Source organism: Scyliorhinus canicula, chromosome 3, assembly GCF_902713615.1.
Source record: "Scyliorhinus canicula chromosome 3, sScyCan1.1, whole genome shotgun sequence".
NCBI lineage: Eukaryota > Metazoa > Chordata > Chondrichthyes > Carcharhiniformes > Scyliorhinidae > Scyliorhinus > Scyliorhinus canicula.
The window spans coordinates 227,214,302-227,232,815 of NC_052148.1; the positions used below are offsets into that span (position 1 = coordinate 227,214,302).

Below are 18,514 nucleotides of genomic sequence, written 5' to 3' on the forward strand. Positions count from 1 at the left end.
ATTCATCAGCTTCCTCAGCAAGTGGTCATGCAGGCGTCGATTACTGCTCTTTTTGTAAACTGTGAACCTAGCAGAAGGGCTTCAGTGGAAAGCCGAGGCGGTGAGTAACCATTTTTGCTCACAGGCAAAGTGCTCGGGGGTGCTGGGGGTGCCACCTTAGTGCTCAGGGGGTGGGGGCCCTCGGCAGGGGGTGAAGGACACTCCGCAGGGGTGGGCCACCATGGGAGGCTTGGGGGGGGGGGAACTGCTCGCGGCACCACCACGCCAACCCCTAGATCGTGTCTACCCGTTCCTGGGGCAACACATGTCCCTGTCTGTCTGCCCCACCGACCACCCATAACCCCCATCGACTGCCGGTGGCTGCGTGGCTGAAGGCGGTTGCTAATAGGGAATTGGCAATCGTGGTTAAGTTAGCACTTCACGCAACCCAAGTGGATTCCCTTGGGCCATGTAGCATGTGAGAGTCATTGCCTCGCATCCCAATTACATCTTGATGCCTGAACACTGCGGGAGGCAACACCGCGCATGCAACAGCCAACATCTGAACACCAAGGGGATGGGACATGTACACAGTCGAAGGATGGGGGAGATGCCTGGAGAGATGGGCCAAGGGTTTGGGGGTCGGCCCGCATTACGGAAGAAGATGACAGAGGCATCATACTGAGGCATCAACCCCCTCAATCCCTACCTGCCCTCCCGGATGCCCTCAGTGATCCTCGATCTGCTTTGCCCTCCTAGCTCTGCCACTACATCTAGGTGTGTCCCCAGGATGCACATCCGGGGTGGAGGCAACCAGCTGCTAACCTCTTCCTGTGGTCTTTGATACCCCTGGAGGGTGTCCGCTGGGGGCTCTGAGGCCATAGGGCCCTGGCTCACTTGTCGGAGCCACATGCACAGTGTGCTGGCTGTGAGATGCGACCTCATCAGAGGGGTGGAACTCTTGGGAGATGCTGGTAACCGCCACCACTCCATGGGATGAGTCCGGGTTGGCAGTCAACCTCCTTGTGCTCAGTACCCATAGGGCCCTGGGGTTCACCTTGAGGGGCAGTTGGTTCAAGCCCGGCTGCCCCTACATCATCTGGCTCTGCCAACCCTGGCGGTTCCCCATGGTCTGCACCATCGTGTTGGCACACTCGGCGATGCTCCTCAGTGACTGGGACATGCTCTAATGGTGCCAACATCGTCCTCCAGGCCCTCCACTGTGCTCATCACCATCACCATTGGCAGTGTTGGCCTCGATGCCACGCATTGTCGGTGATAGCTCCTGAGCCCGTAGTATCTGGCTCACTCATGCTGCCCGGTGTAGGTCAGTTACCTGCTTCCTGCACTGGAGGCTAGTCTTCCTGGTCACACTCCAAGGGCTCACTGCCACCTCATCCCAGGCAGCACTGGCTGCCCCATGGATAACCCTTTTGGACCCTCGGGGGAACAGGACATCCCTCCTAGCCTCTACTGTGTCTAGCAGCTTCCCCAGGTCAGCGTCCCCAAATCTTGGGGAAGGTCTATGCGGAGCAATTGTTTTGAGTTAGCTGGGGTTGGCTGAGCAAGTGCAGCTTAAGTGTTGCTTGACCTTGTTAGCGGGGACTGGCGAGTGTGGTGCCTGCGGCAACCTTAAGATGTGAGTGGCAAGGGCGTATTGTCCATTTCAAATTGCTTTTGAGAATATACTCAGTGCTGTTAGGGAGGGAGCTCCATAAATTTAGTCCAGCAGTGATGAAGGAATGCCAGTATAGTTCCAGATCAGGGCGGTGAATGACTTGAAGGGGAATTTCAAGTCATTCACCGCAGAGGCTGCAGATTTGGAAGGTGCTGTCGAAGGAGACTTGGTGAGTAATTACATTGCATCTCGTAGGTGGAACAAACTGATGCCACTGTGTGCTGGTGGTGGAGGGAATTAATATTTCAGGTGATAGATGGGGTTTCGATCACATCGACTGCTTTGTCCTGGATGATGTTTGAATGTTGTTAGAGCAGCACCTCCCCAGGCAAGTGGAGAGTATTCCATTACACTCCTGACTTTGCTTTGTAGATGGTGGACAGGCTTTGGGGAGTGAGTCAGGAGGTGAGTTACACGTCACAGAATTCCGAGCCTCTGACTTGCAACTTGAAAACACAGTACTTATGTGGCTGCTCCTGTTAAGTGTCCAGTGAAGGGTAACCTCCAGATGTTAATGGCGGGCGACGATAATGCCTTTGAATGATTTTCACAGTAACTTCATTGCAGTGTTAATGTAAGCCTACTTGTGACAATAATACAAATTATTATAATGTCAAGGGGAGATGATGAAATTCTCTTTTGTTGAAGATGGTCATTGCCTGTAATTTGTGTACCATGAATATCACTTGATCATCAGCACTTTGCCAGGTGTCCTCTCTTGGTCTGCAGGAGGAGTGGTACATGTGGCCAGGCAGAGCAAAGGGACAGCAGGTTATGGAAGGTGAAATGTGGTTCCTCCCACCTGTCAATATAGGATATATCAGAACCTTGAGTATTTCATCCCAGAATATGTGTTTTATTTCTCTCGGTCCCTGATACATGTTCATTATGCCAGCCAAAGCATCCCACAATTTTCCACAAAAATTGCACCTAATCAGCACTTGATTAAATTTGCAGATGTCTGGTTTAGCATCTCCAGGCAAGTTCAAATTAAGATAATCAGCAGTTAGGACCAAAAATGTGTGCTGAATCCAGACTTGCATCAAGTCATATCTTATTAGAACAGTACCCATTTAACATCTGTTTTCACTCTTTGGCCAAAGTAAACTTTTACTGAAAAAATATATTTTTTACTGAAGCCCAAATTGACTGTTATCTCTGACAAAATGGAGCACGATTCCAAATTAATACTTTACAATTAGGTCATTACTGTGAAGACCACTGTACATTCTAAGTCTAAACCTATATTCAGCGATAATGTGACCCATTTGTAATGTTTATTGCAACTGGTTTATTTGTTGTGGAGAGAATAAATAATTTAACATCAAGAGTTTTACAGCACGGAAAGAGGCCTTTTGGCCCATCGCATCCACACTGGCCATCAAAAAGCACCTAACTATTCTAATCCCATTTTCCAGCACTTGGCCCGTAGCCTTGTATGCTAAAGCATTGCAACTGCTCATCTAAATACTTCTTAAACGTTGTGATAATGTGATCATCTAAATTCTGATTGATTATGAAAATTCCAATAACTAAAACAGTTGGTATGCTATTTTTTCCAATTTCCTATTGGGAAATGTGTTTCATATTCTTTACAATTGTTCATTTACTAATAATAATTATTATTATTGTCACAAATAGGCTGACATTAACACTGCAATTAAGTTACTGTGAAAATCCCCTAGTCGCCACACTCTGGCGCCTGTTTGGCTACACGGAGGGAGAATTCAGAATGTCCAAATCACCTAACAAACACGTCTTTCAGGACTTGCGTGAGGAAACTGGAGCACCCGGACGAAACCCACGCAGACACGGGGGGAGCGTGCAGACTCCGCACAGACAGTGACCCAAGCCGGGAATTGAACCTGGGACCCTGGCATTGTGAAGCAAAGGTGCTAACCACTGTGCTACCGTGCTTATGTGTCCAGAAGTGCATCATTTGTGTGGGATGCCACTTGTATAGTCAGAAGGTTGCTATAATCTGTTACTTACAGGGGTGAATTTTACGATTCTCGGCAGTGGTTGCGAATCTGATCGGGAAATCTGCAATTTGCTGACTCCCACCCCCTCCTTTTAAAGTCTTCTTGCAGTCAATTAATACTCACTCAGTGGGAAGTCAGCCAACTACCTCAAAGCTGGACGGGCAGCACCACAAATTGGGCTTCCAAGGCGAACTTCCATGGAGAGATGGGAAAAACCAAGCATAACAATAATAATCTTTATTGTCACACGTAGCTTACAATGAAGTTACTGTGAAAATCCCCTAGTCGCCACATTCCGCCGCCTGTTCGGGTACATGGAGGGAGAATTCAGAATGTTCAAATTACCTGTCAGCACGTCTTTTGGGACTTGTGGGAGGAAACCGGAGCACCCGGAGGAACCCATGCAGACACGGGGAGAACGTGCAGACTCCGCACAGACAGTGGCCCAGCAAGGAATCGAACCTGGGACCCTGGTGCTGTGAAGCCACAGTGTCATCAACTTGTGCTACCATGCTGTCCTGGAAGAGGAGAATGTATCATTCACATAGGGTCAGCAAAATGTTTTTAAAATTTAGAGTGCCCAATTAATTTTTTTCCAATTGGGCAATTTAACGTGGCCAATCCACCTAACCTGCACATCTTTTTGGGGGGTTGTGGGGGTGAGACCCACACAGATACGGGGAGAATGTGCAAACTCCACACAGACAGTCCCGGGGCCAGGATCGAACCTGGGTCTTCGGCCCCGTGAGGCAGCCACCTGCGCCAATGTGCTTCCCTGGGGTGTGTGTGGGCGTGGGGAGGGGGAGTGGGGGGAGGTCAGCGATCTAAAGGTCGAATTATGGAGCACACAAACATAATTGTAGCACTTCCTGCGTAACCCCTTCCCTCAGAAAATGCCCTAAGCTCAAAGCTGCCATATATTGTCAAAAATAATTTTGTAACTTTTAATATCTTTAGGGTTTACTGTGTTCCGTGAAGCAGGTGCGTGTGTCTGGTGTATGTGTCTAATTTAATTCACCCTAAGACAGTTTTTCTACATGGTTGAGAACGTCAAAGAAGTCTAAATGGGAAACGCCAAGTAAAAATGGCCAAGTTGAGTTTGTAGTAGCAGATCATAATGGTTTGTTGTGTTGAGTCGCTAAATTTCAAAGTAGAATAAACTTGGAAAAGGTTATAAACAAATAAGGCAAGGTTATTAAATTTTATTTGACCCGAAACGGGAAGCAATAGGGAGAACATAAAAAGTTTTTATATTCTAGGGAATTGATGGGCCATCAATTGTACGAGAGACGAGTTGCTTTACAAAAGTCAGGCTTTAATAAACTAGAACATAGCCCTGCGGTCATCTACAATAAAATGGACGACCGCCGGGCGTTTGACTATTTATACCTCGGCAATGGAGGCGTGGTTAACTCAGCCCCTCGACCAATCGGTCGAGAGGCACATGACCGACCAGGGCCAATGGTAAGCCGGTGTTCTGCCCCAATGGCAGACAGGTATGCAAATCATATCACCACATTCACCCCTTGCGGAGAAGGAAGCCGGGGCGGGGGGGGGGGTATGAACAAGAGCCGGGGTGGGGGGGTGGGGGGAGAGAACTGGTGATATGAGTAGCAGCCGGGAGGATAAAAATTTTCTCTCCTTTTATCGAATTTGGGGGCTTCCCACTGGCCCAGCCAAGAAGCGGTATGTACACAAAGGTCCATGGAGCTGTCGAAATTTAGAACGATTCGATCAGTCTTTTTGTGGCCTGTGACGTTCTGGCAGACCGCCGCAGTGGAGGAGTTGACGTCAGGTCGGCCAATGGTGGTGGTTCCGCTGACGTCCTGGAGTCCGGGAGCGATGGTCCTTGAACAGTCTCCGTCACCCGAGCTGGCTGTGGAGATGCCATGGATGGGGAAGGGGGAACCTGAGTGGGGCGCTGGGGGGGGGAAAAACAGGGGGGGGGTCTGTGGTGGAGGGGGGAGACCGCACGCCGGCGGGTGCCAGGTCCCTGAGGGAGACCGTGTCCTGTCGACCGTCGGGGTACTCCACATACGCGTACTGCGGGTTAGCGTGGAGTAACTGGACTTGTTCCACTAACGGGTCGGACTTGTGCACCCGCACATGCTTCCGGAGCAAGATGGGTCCGGGGGTGACCAGCCACGTCGGGAGAGGGGATCCGGAGGATGACTTCCTGGGGAAAACAAGAAGACGTTCATGAGGTGTCTGATTAGTTGCGGTACAGAGGAGTGAGCGGATAGAATGTAGGGCATCGGGGATCACCTCTTGCCATCGGGAAATAGGGAGATCTCTGGACTGGAGGGCCAGTAGTATGGTCTTCCAGATGGTACCATTCTCCCGCTCGACCTGTCCGTTACCCTGGGGGTTATAGCTGGTCGTCCTGCTAGAGGCAATGCCCCTGTTGAGCAGGAACTGACGCAGCTCGTCGCTCATAAAGGAGGACCCCCGATCGCTGTGAATGTACGTGGGGTAGCCGAACAGGGAGAAGACGGAGAGGAGTGCCTTAATGACGGTCCATGTGGTCATGTCGGGGCAGGGAATGGCGAAGGGGAAGCGGGAGAATTCATCAATTACCGCCAATGTTGCGGTTGTTAGAGGGAAGGGGCCCCTTGAAGTCAATGCTGAGACGTTCGAAGGGGCGGGATGCTTTGATCAGGTGCGCGCGCTCGGGGCGGTAGAAGTGCGGTTTGCACTCTGCGTAGATGTGGCAGTCACGGGTTATTGTCCTGACTTCCGCGATGGAGAAAGGCAGGTTGCGGGCCTTAATGAAATGGTAGAGGCGGGTCACCCCTGGATGGCAGAGGTCCGCGTGGAGGGAGCGGAGGCGGTCTATCTGCGCGCTGGCGCATGTACCGCGGGACAGGGCATCAGGAGGCTCATTGAGCTTCCCAGGACGATACAAGATCTCATAGTTGTACGTGGACAACTCGATCCGCCACCGTAAGATCTTGTCATTCTTGATCTTGCCCCTTTGTGCATTATCAAACATGAAGGCTTCTGACCGTTGGTCTGTGAGGAGGGTAAACCTCCTGCCGGCCAAATAGTGCCTCCAATGTCGCACGGCTTCGACTATGGCCTGGGCTTCCTTTTCCACAGAGGAGTGGCGGAGTTCGGAAGCCTGGAGAGTTCTGGAGAAGAAGGCCACGGGTCTGCCCGCTTGGTTCAGGGTGGCCGCCAGAGCTACTTCTGATGCGTCGCTCTCGACCTGGAAGGGGAGGGACTCGTCGATGGCGCGCATCGTGGCCTTTGCGATGTCCGCTTTGATGTGGCTAAAGGCCTGGCAGGCCTCTGTCGACGGCGGGAAGGTCGTGGTTTGAATGAGGGGACGGGCCTTGTCAGCGTAGTTGGGAACCCATTGGGCGTAGTATGCGAAGAACCCCAGGCAGCGTTTGAAGGATTTGGGGGTATTGGGGAGAGGGAGTTCCATTAGGGGGCGCATGCGTTCGGGGTCGGGGCCTATCACTCCTTTCCGCACCACGTAGCCGAGGATGGCTAGACGGTCGGTGCTAAACACGCACTTATCCTTATTGTATGTGAGGTTAAGGAGTGTAGCGGTTTGGAGGAATTGCTGGAGGTTGGCGTCATGGTCCTGCTGGTCGTGGCCGTAGATGGTGACATTATCAAGATACGGGAAGGTAGCCTGTAATCCGTACTTGTCGACCATTTGGTCCATCTCCCGTTGGAAGACCGAGACCCCATTTGTGACACCAAATGGAACCCTAAGGAAGTGGTAGAGGCGCCCATCTGCCTCGAACGCGGTGTATTTGCGGTCACTCGCGCGGATGGGGAGCTGGTGGTAAGCGGACTTAAGGTCCACAGTGGAGAAGACCTTGTATTTCGCGATCTCGTTTACCATGGTGGAAATACGGGGGAGAGGATACACGTCCAGTTGCGTAAACCGGTTGATGGTCTGGCTGTAGTCGATGACCATCCGGTTTTTCTCACCAGTCCGGACCACCAGCACTTGGGCTCGCCAGGGACTGTTGCTGGCCTCGATGACCCCTTCCGTCAGCAGCCTCTGGACCTCAGACCTGATGAAGGACCGGTCCCGAGCGCTGTACCGTCTGCTCCGTGTCGCGACGGGTTTGCAATCGGGGGTGAGATTAGCAAACAAGGAGGGGGGGGTCCACTTTGAGGGATGTGAGGTTGCAGACAGTGAGGGGGGGTATAGGGCCGCCGAATTGTAAGGTCAAGCTCTTCAGGTTGCACTGGAAGTCCAGTCCTAGGAGTGCCGGTGCGCAAAGGTCAGGGAGGACAAGGAATTTATAATTTTAAAAAACCTTCCTCAGGACTGTGAGGTCCGCAATGCAGCACCCAGTGATGCGGACGGAGTGCGAACCTGAGGCTAACCCGATTTTGTGTTCTACTGGATGGACAGGGAGCGCACAGCGCCTTACCGTGTCAGGGTGAACGAAGTTTTCCGTGCTCCCGGAGTCCAGCAGGCAGCCCGTCTCGTGGCCGTTGAAGTGGATCAGCGTTGTCGTTTTGGCGAGCGTGCGTGGATGTGACTGGTCGAGCTGAATGGCCGCCAGCCGTGGAGAAAATCCGTATCCGTCGTCGCCGTCCGGGTCGATGCTGGAAGAACCTTGTGTGCCAGTCCCGGAAGGCGGTGGCCAGGATCCGCACGTGGAGTCGGGATCCCAAGATGGCAGCACCCAGGACCAGCACGTGGAGTCGGGGTCCCAAGATGGCAGCGCCCAGGACCCGCACGTGGAGTAGGACCTGCACGTGGAGTCGGCGCCCCATGATGGCGGCACTCAGGACCCGCACGTGGAGTCGGCGCCCCAAGATGGCGGCGCCCAGGATCCGCACGTGGAGTCGGCGCCCGAAGATGGAGCCGCCTATGGGGCCCTTGTGGTCGCTGGGGGCGGGGCTAGCGGTGCCGGCGAGCCGAGTGGAGCGGCTGCGAGCGGGGGCGGTGAGGCGCGCAGGCCGGGCGTGGGGGCCCGGGGGCGGGGGAGAAGATTCGCGCGGCGGGTAGGAAGGGACCGGGAGGGCCCGGAGAGGCGTGCAGGTCGGGTGCCGGGGCCAGGGGGCGGCGGTTTGGGAGGAGCGGCCCCGGAGGAGTGAGGGAAACAAGTAGGCCAGGCGTGGGGGCCCGGGGGTGGGTGGGGGGGGGGAAGACTCGCGTGGCGGTCAGGCAGGGACCGGGAGGGCCCGGAGAGGCGCGCAGGTCGGGGCCCGGGGGGCGGGGCGGGGCAGGGAGACTCGCGCGGCGGTCAGGAAGGGACCGGGAGGGCCCGGAGAGGCGCGCAGGTGGGCCGCCGGGGCGCGAGCTGGGAGGAGCGCGGTGCGCCAGGAGCGGCCCCGGAGGAGGGAGAGAGGTGAGCAGGCCAGGCGCGGGGGCCTGGGGGCGGGGAGGAGAGTGTTGCGCGGTGGCTAGGAGGGGACTGGGAGGGCCCGGAGGGGAGAGAGAGGCGCACAGGCCGGTCGCAGGGGCCCGGGGGCAGGGGGGAGAGTCCAGAAGAGGCGCAGCCACCGTTCTGGCCTGGCAGACCGTGGAGAAGTGGCCCTTCTTCCCGCAGCTCTTACAGAGGGCGGAGTGGCAGCGCGGGCGAGGGTGTTTCGCGAACCCGCAAAAGTAGCAGCGGGGCCCCGTGGACTTGTCGGGGCGTCCCGCGGCACAGACCTGAGGGAGGTCGGGAGCAGCGGATGGGGGTTGGGAAGCTTGCCAGGAGGCCTGGCTGGGGAAATAGGCGCGGGCGTTTTGATCGGCGACCTCCAGGGAGGAGGAGAGAGTCAGTGCCTCAGTTAAGCTGAGGTCGTCTCTCTCCAGTATCCGCTGGCGGATAGCGGGGGACTGCATCACAGCCACGTAAGCGTCTCTGATCAGTAGTTCCATGTGCTCCGTAGCTGAGACTGCGACGCAGGAGCAATTCCTCCCCAGGGTAGCGAGGGCCTGGTAATATTGGTTTAATGACTCACCGGGGAGCTGTTGTCTGGTGGCCAGCAGATGTCGGGCGAATACCCTGTTGACTGGTTTAATGAATTGTCCCTTTAGCTTTAATGTTGCTTCATCATAATCCTTTTCTTCTTTCATTATTGCGTAGGTGTCGATACCCACGCTGGAATGGAGGACGTGCAGCTTCTGTGCCACGGTGGGGGGGGGGTGGTTGTAGATTCCAGGTATTCTTCGAGGCATGTCAGCCAAAGTTGGAAAAGTTCTGCAGAGTTCGGAGTTTGCGGGCTGATGCGGAGGCATTCGGGCTTGAACCGGAACTCCATCTTCAAAGTTGTAGTTTATTAAATTGATGGGCCATCAATTGTACGAGAGACGAGTTGCTTTACAGAAGTCAGGCTTTAATAAACTAGAACATAGCCCTGCGGTCATCTACAATAAAATGGACGACCGCCGGGCGTTTGACTATTTATACCTCGGCAATGGAGGCGTGGTTAACTCAGCCTCTCGACCAACCGGTCGAGAGGCACATGACCGACCAGGGCCAATGGTAAGCCGGTGTTCTGCCCCAATGGCAGACAGCTATGCAAATCATATCACCACAGGAATGTTGAGTTTCAAGGAATGAAATTAAGATGAAAAAGCAACAAGATTACTTATGGAAAGTTTGGAAGCTATGTTTGGGAGAGGCTATATGAGAGCTCCTGGGGCGCTGCTCTGTGCTGGGAGAAGTGTTGTGAAGTCGCAAAGTGAAATCAGCTAGACAGTAAAGCCAGAAATGTTGTGAGGTTACAATAAGGCAGTCTGGGGTTTTGAAGTTTCTTGAATTTCCATAGCAGAGTGGAAGAGTGAGTTAGAAGTTCTGTAATATACCTTTCCTACTGCATCTGCAGGTTTGCCTTGTGGTAATATTACTGGATTTGTATAGCTAAATATGACAGATTGTTGCCTAAAGGGGTGTGCACTTGTGAGTCCAATCAAGTAGGAAGTCCTTTTGGGGAAATGTTCTGTAAGACTAATTTGAACTGTGTTAATGTAATGTTGCGTGCTTAAGTTTTCTTATCTTTTGTTAATAAATGTTTTAATTTAATGTTTAAAATCCAAAAGTGGTACAGGAATTTGTGGCTTCTGAATTCAGTAAACGTATCTTCTCATGGTCAAAATACAAAAGAAATAGAGTTATGTTAAGTTTCCCTTTGGGATAAGGTGGCACGGTGGCGCAGTGGTTAGCACTGCTGCCTCAGGGCACTGAGGACCTGGGTTCGATCCTGGCCCTGGGTCACTGTCTGTGTGCCTCAGGGCGCTGAGGACCTGGGTTTGATCCCGGCCCTGGGTCACTGTCTGTGTGCAGTTTGCACATTCTCCCCGTGTTTGCGTAGGGCTCACCCCCACAACCCAAAGATGCGCAGGGTCGGTGGATTGCCCCTTAATTGGAAAAAAGAATATTCTCTTTTTGAATAATGATAACAGCCACCTAGTTTTGTTAAATATATTCCTTTTATTTTTCTGTTATTGGTTATGTAATAAATTCTGTTTGAAAAAAGCTTTAATAAAAACAAATTTTTTTTTTAAATTGGAAAAAAGAATTGGGTACTTTAAATTTATTTAAAAACAAATGTTTTAAGCTTCCATTTGGGATTTTGTTTGCGTGGAAATTAACATCTGCCAGATCATAATATACTCCCGTAAAAGTTGGGGTTTTGAGATCAAAGTTTTAGGGAAAAAGTTAAGGGTCAATTATACATGAGTAATATTTTCAAGGGGTTGAAATCTGTTCGGAAATGCCAAATAATGACTCTGTCTCAACAGTTGTTGTCATGTTTCTGACTTCAGGGAACTGCTGTCCCAGGTTCTCCATTCCTGACTGTTTTATTGAGAAAAGACCAATTGTGAAAAATACTCATTAGATTGTGGCCCACATCCACTCCTAAAACTGAAAACTGGCATAAGGCATATGGAAAATTAAGTACCTTGGGTGAAAAGTTGGGGGTTGACTTATACATAGAATCATAGAATCTCTACAGTACAGAAGGAGGCCATTCAATCCACCGAGTCTGCACCGACCCTTGGAAAGAATACCCTGAACGTGGGAGGAAACCGGAGCACCTGGGCAAAACTCATAAACATGGGGAGAAAGTACAAACTCCACAAAGACAATCACTCAAGGCTGGAATTGAACTCTTGCGCTGTAAGGCAGCAGTGCTAACTGTGGTGATATGCATGTGCACATCAATGTATATAGTTTTATCAAGTTACTGGTACAACCTCCCACCAGCAGGTGGCGATAGAGATCCACCATGTGACTTGAGAGATTCCGCAGTCGGTAGTGAGTCGAATTCGAGGACAGTCGCACTAGAAGTAGCTCCAGGAGAATTCACTGAATTCACTTATTAGTTACCGTTTGTATTATAGCTCGTTAGTTATCTTTCCAATTGTTAATCTTGTTAATAAATTATCTTACTAGTCAAGGAACTAGATGTGCTGTGTTGATCTTCACCACTGCCATAACACGGAACATAACACTAACCACTGTGCCACCGTGCCCATATGCCGACATACGATTGTGTACCTATTATGAGTTTTCTTTTTATTTTATTTTCATGTACTAAATGATCTGTTTGAGCTGCTCGCAAAAAAATACTTCTCACTGTACAATATGAGAAAAACTGAAACATTTTTGGCCAAAGGTTGGGGGTCGACATTTGTACAAGATGAACTATTCCTCGAGTATATACTCGAGTATATATGATAAATCAAAGTTACACAACTGTGAAACTCTCCTACCTTCAGTATCAGAGTTTTCTGCAGAATGCAGCCATAGTTCCAGGTTAAGCTTTTATATCTCCTCTTGCAACACATTCTCATACCTAATATGACTCCCTCCAAAGGTTTTTTCACATTGCTCACTGAAAAATGGCACAGGCAATGTAAAATTCAAATATGTTGTTGATGCGCTAACAATTGCCAGAAACACGAAATGGTACAAAAGAGGCTTTATTACTGTGAGATGTTATTCCCTCAAGTGGAGCTGTAAAATGGCAGCTCAGGAGACCTCATGGATATTTATACTGCTCCCTGAGGGTGGAGCTAGCCGGCAGGGGCTTACCGACAAACTATGCAGGGGCTTACTGACAAACCTGTAATAGCAGGTACTATTGTACATCCCCTAATAGAGGCACACACATATATATACAGTGGTATTACCACAGTTGTCTTGTTTAATAGCTTATTAATTAGCTTTTAAAGAATGCCGGTGAGCTGCTGATTATGGCGCCCACCAACGTTTGCATTATCGGCAACCTGATGTCAACATGCCAGATTTTACACATGCATGGGGGAATGAGGTCCCCAATTTGCAAGTATGAAATTCAACCCATAGATGTTTTAGCGGAAGGGAAACACTCCTGATTTTAGAAACTTTGTCTGTGACTGTAATTGACTGTGTGGAGTTTGCAATTTCTCCTCGTGTCTGAGTGGGTTTTGTCCAGAGGCTCCAGTTTCCTCCACAGTCCAAAAATGTGCAGGCCAGGTGGACTGGCCATGTGAAATTGCTCCTTAGTGTCCAATGATGTGCAGGTTGGGTGGAGTGTCAGGGATGGGGTAGGGGAGTGGGCCAAGATAGATTGCTCTTTAAAAGGGTCGGTGTAGACCTGATGGACTGAGTGGCCTACTTCTGCACTGTAGGGATTCTATGGACTAAGTAAGCATAGCAACAAATTAAAATTTATTTTCAAATTACCTTTGGAATCCTCATTTTTATTAATAGCCTCAAATACACTTCTGTCTAGATGTGGCACTTTTTTAAGTCACGGGGTACATGACAGTGGCACAAACCATCTGTTAAAGCACAATCCAAGTAGGTGTACAAATTGTTAATTAAGTTTAAAAAGGCAGTTACCTGCACCGTACCATCTAAAAGAAATGGCATGACAAATGTATAGAAAAGAAAAAAACACGCAAAATGGTCTCTAGATTTGCTTTCTAAGGAATCCCTTACTCGGTTTACACCATTTTCCATTCCTAATTAATTATTGCTGCTACAGTTAAAATTCCATCTAGTTACTAAAATTGATTTAATGTTTTCTCTCGTTTTCTGCTAGGTAATAGCACAACATCAGAATCTGCTGATTTCGAATCCACAGAATAAGATCAATTTTACATTGCTTAGCAATGATAATGGCTTCCTGAACTACTACCCAAATTACTTTACGCAGAGAACTCTGACTGCAAGGTTTCAGATGAATAATACAAATCCTCCACATGTGCAAATGGTTCGCAAACCAGTGCTCACTATAATGGGATTGTTGGCTTTGTTAGGTAAGTACATTTTTTATCACCGTTGCAACTTTTGTTCAAATGGATCTTCCTTCGAAATGAGTAAATAGTAAAAGCGATAACATCAAATTTTTTTGGGTTTTGCATCTAAAGATCAATCCAACCAATAAGATAATAATCTTTATTGTCACAAGTAGGCTTACATTAACACTGCAATGAAGTTACTGTGAAAAGCCCCTAGTCGCCACATTCCGGCACCTGTTCGGGTACACAGAGGGAGAATTCAGAATGTCCAAATCACCTAACATCACGTCTTTCAGGACTTGTGGGAGGAAACTGGGGCACCCAGAGGAAACCCACACAGACACAGGGAAAATGTGCAGAATCCACACAGACAGTGACCCAAGCCAGGAATCGAACCTGGGACCCTGGAGCTATGATGCAACAGTACTATCCACTGTGCTACCGTACTTACTAATAAGGCAATGCACTTGAATTTTACATAACCATTGCCAATTTTCAGGCAGCTGTGTGGTGATTTTGAATTTTAAAACAGTGGCAGTTTTAAACCTAGCCCTAAGTTGTGTGCACCTCAATGAAATCTGATGGTTTATGAGTTTTGAGTGATATTCCAGAATGGCAGCCGAGCCCAAATGCCATTTATTACCTTGATCTATACAATAAAAGAGGAATTAGCCAGGTGATCAAGTGATGTTTGACATGTGATTTGCGTACTTCCCTATGCAGGGAAACTTTAACTAGTTTTTCAGCATAAATGGACAATACTGGTTTGAAAATGGTGTTTGATTAATTACAGCAGCCATCTATATGGAGGCTCCAGTTGAGCAACCAGTTTACCAATCTGGCTCAGCAGGAAGAACACTTTTCACATGTAAATCAATAAATGTTTGTCTCACTTGGAGCCGTTCAAAAAACATTTTCATGTTTAGGGATGGTGGCACAGCAGAACCAGAAATGCTAACCCTAGCCCCTGGGGATCGCTGGATTGCCTCCCACCTCAATTAGAGGATTGGTTCAGAGAATGCAGTTCGACAGTTTAATGTAAATGACACCAGGTCTGAATATGGCTCGGATCTCACAGCAGCAAAGGCAGGCGGGTGAACTTCACACACCGTCGTCCCATTTTATGCCAAATGTTAAAATGAACTCCACCATGTGTGCTTAGTGTGCTTACTTATGTAGTACCTAGAGTTTCACAGTGCTTCCACTTCTCATGAGTGAACATAATTTTTTCTGATCATTTACTTTCCAGATAGAATTTTGTTGCCACATACTGATGAAAGTAGCCACCTCTTCCAGTTTTAATAATTTTAATTACGTATTTAATTAAACTATGCCATGCTCTTTGTTTGACACAAGACTGCTGATAGTCAATTCAACACACATTTCATTATTGGGCAGCATATTATGGTGTGGGGGTGGGAGGAACAGATGGAACCTATGAAGAAAAGAACCCTGTTTGAATCTCATCTCGCTCAAAAAGCTTCTTTATTATGATAATCCTCACTTGGACCACAGAGAATAATTTATCAATCTTCCCGTGGGGCTTGTGGAGTACGAGTTCCCACGTTAACGGGCAGAGGCCCACCCAGCCGGATTTGTTACCGAACCCTTTGAATACCATTCCAGACCTGGACCTGGAGCTCCGTTAGTCCCAGGATGGGACACTTTGTTGTACAGTGCAAGTGCGGCTTTACTTTTAAGTCCAGAATAAATCTGCATACTGAAGAAGCAAAATGATGCCTACTATGATGCCAAAACGGCCTTACTCAGGCTATGGTGAAAATAAATGTACATCACAAGAGGTTTTCTCTTCCTTCCTGGTACAACCTGCAGCAGCCAAGGATCAGCCAGTGTCTCCCATCTGCACAGGCTGCAATTCTACAAACAGTTGGGGCAGAATGAAGTACAGAATGCAATGTGATTTCAAAACCATAGTAAGTGTTAAGTCTTATGGCTTTCAGAATTGATACCCTCAGACCAGTCATCCTGTTGATTATTGGGTAATAGATCCAGGGACAGTGGAATGGCAGGGCTGGAGTTCACCAACCCAACACTGCAATCTTAGGCTTCTTGGCTTTTCCCTCAGAGAACTATGCCAGTGGAATGTGGGAGTTAAGACTAGGCTGCCCAGGAATACCCTCCAGAGGTGCAGCTAGCCATGTCTTTATCACAGGATCAAGATGCCAGTCCCATTACATCTGAAAAACATGGCGAGGTAAACATCCAATATATTCTGACTGTTGCCTTGCTAGCAACACTCACATAAAATGAATAAATAAATGAAAATTGCTAGCCCTCTGGTGGCACTTGGACAGAATTGTAGAATAGGTAATTGGATGATATGTGTGGCCACCTAGTGGAAGGAAAGAGAAGTGATTGTACAATTTTAGTACACTGTTTTAAAATAGACATGACACTGAGTTGATTATGGAGGTTACAGTCATACATTGAAAGGTGTATTAATTTGGTTCTGATTTGTTCTTTTGAGTGATGACCATTGACACAATCATTTAGGGGCACATATTGCTGATGCACTGGCGTGCTGTCGTGGATTGAAGTCACATCTCTTTATTTGCAAATAGAAGGGGAGGTCAGAGAGTGTCACCAAGGGTAGTCAGCATTACACAAAACAAAAAACTTCTGAGATTATTTGTCTTTTGACATTGTTATCATATTTGAGGAGCTTTGAAAGATAATGGGCCAGAATGTCTGGAATTTCCCCCCCTTCTTTCCCTTCGTAAACTCAGATGCATCCATCTGTACCAAGTAACTTCTCTACATCGGGTACTGGCAACTTTTCAGGTACCTTATTGTTATAACCTGCCTGCTTACCACTGACTGGGGACTAATGGCAATCCCACAATCCTTAGGGAGTATGAGCTTCCCCAATGAGGGTGGAAGAGAAATCATTATCAGATTCCCTGCATAAATAGAGCTGGCCAGTTTGGAACCAGCTAGAGAGGAGTGAGCAGCAAGGGAGTTGCTGCTGCTGTTGTGTATATATATATATATATATGTTATTGTAAATAAATGTTATTTATTTCTATCCTTCAACTCGTGCTGGATTCTTTGTGGCCCTCACAAAATGCAACGAGTGTTAGAGAGTTAGCTGTCTAAGCTGCTGAAGCCACCTCCCTGGATTTTTGTTGGATACAGTTTGGAAGTTTTCTTTCAGCTACACCATGCCTCTTTATGGACGTTTGGATCTTTTTGATGCTGCGCTGGAAAGCTGGAACCAGTACGCAACGGATGCGTTACTATTTCCGGGCAAACAACATCACCGAAATCGAGCGTCAGGTGGTCATTTTGCTCACCGCTTGCGGCCCGCATACGTTTTGGGGGATTAGGAACCTTACGTACCCAGCTGCGCTGGACACCAAGGTGTTTGATGAACTTGTGAACTTAGTGGGGCAACATTTTAACCCAACCCCATCCACAATAGTCCAGCGTTAGCGGTTTAATACCGCTGAGAGGACCTCGGGAGAATCCCTTGCAGAGTTTCTATCCAGGGTACACACGATTATGGAGTACTGTGACTATGGTGAGACCTTGTCAGAAATGTTATGCAACCGTTTGGTTTGCGGTATTAACAATGCAGCCACCCAGAGAAAGTTGTTAGCTGAGCCAACATTGACTTTTCAACAGGCCATTCAAATAGTATTGTCCCGAGAGAGTGCAGAACGGGGAGTGCAGGAGCTACAGGGAGTGGAGGTGCACGCCTTGGGGCGCAACCCCTTCCGTCCAAAAGCGTCTCCCTGCACCTCGCTGTACCTTGGGCGGGGCGGCGTCTGGATCGACGCCACTGGCCACCGGACGTTCCTCCCCGAAGGGAGCCTTCTCCAGACCAATGGTTGAGGAGCCATATCAGTGTCGGACTTATGGGCGCCGACCCAGTCGCGGACACTGATCCTGGAGGCGCCAGAGACGCCATCGTTCCGACGGAAACTTGGGCCAGCCCAGGGGCCGTACCTTCCATTTGGATGAACCTGTGGTGACTACTCCCGAGGACGTGGAGCTAGAGGACGACTGCCTGCAGCTGCATTGTGTGGCAGCTCCCTGTGTGGCCCCCATTAAGGTGACAGTATGGGTCAATGGTCACCCGCTTGAAATGGTGTTGGACACTGGCGCAGCGGTCTCCGTGATGGCCCAGAGCTCATTTGACTGTATCAAGCAGGGTATATAGACCCTTACATTAACTGACACACAGGCCAGGTTGGCCACCTACACGGGGGAAACCATTGGACATTGCCGGAACTACGATGACTCCTGTTGTTTATGGACGCCAGGAGGGGCATTTCCCACTTATCGTGGTGCGGCTGCAGTGGCAATACATCCTCCAAACAGGTTCTGGAGGGTTGACGGAGGTACTCGGACAGTACCCAGATGTATTCCAGCCCGGTTTGGGGAAAATAAAAGGGGCCGTAGCCCGTTTTCAAGTCGAACCAGGAGCCACGCCGCGCTATTTCCGGGCACGCCCGGTGCCTTACGCCTTGCTCGAGAAGGTAGAAGGGGAGCTCACTCATTTGGAGTCCTTGGGTATTATCAGGCCCATCCATTTCGTTGACTGGGCAGCGCCAATTGTACCTGTAATGAAGCCAGATTCCGCAATTCGCTTGTGTGGCAATTATAAACTTACAGTGAATACGGCCTCCCGGCTCAACCGATATCCAATGC

The 18,514-nt window shown here is 49.3% G+C and overlaps 1 protein-coding gene across 2 annotated transcripts in view; it reads left to right on the forward strand.

Annotated features, from left to right (window-relative positions):
• The window catches only part of idua (alpha-L-iduronidase), a 328,554-nt gene that overhangs the window by 281,420 nt on the left and 28,620 nt on the right, over window positions 1-18,514 (forward strand). For both annotated transcript variants that reach the window (XM_038792331.1, XM_038792332.1), the window contains exon 8: window positions 13,642-13,858. In XM_038792331.1, the coding sequence (XP_038648259.1) occupies window positions 13,642-13,858 (217 nt within the window). The remainder of the gene's footprint in view (window positions 1-13,641; window positions 13,859-18,514) is intronic.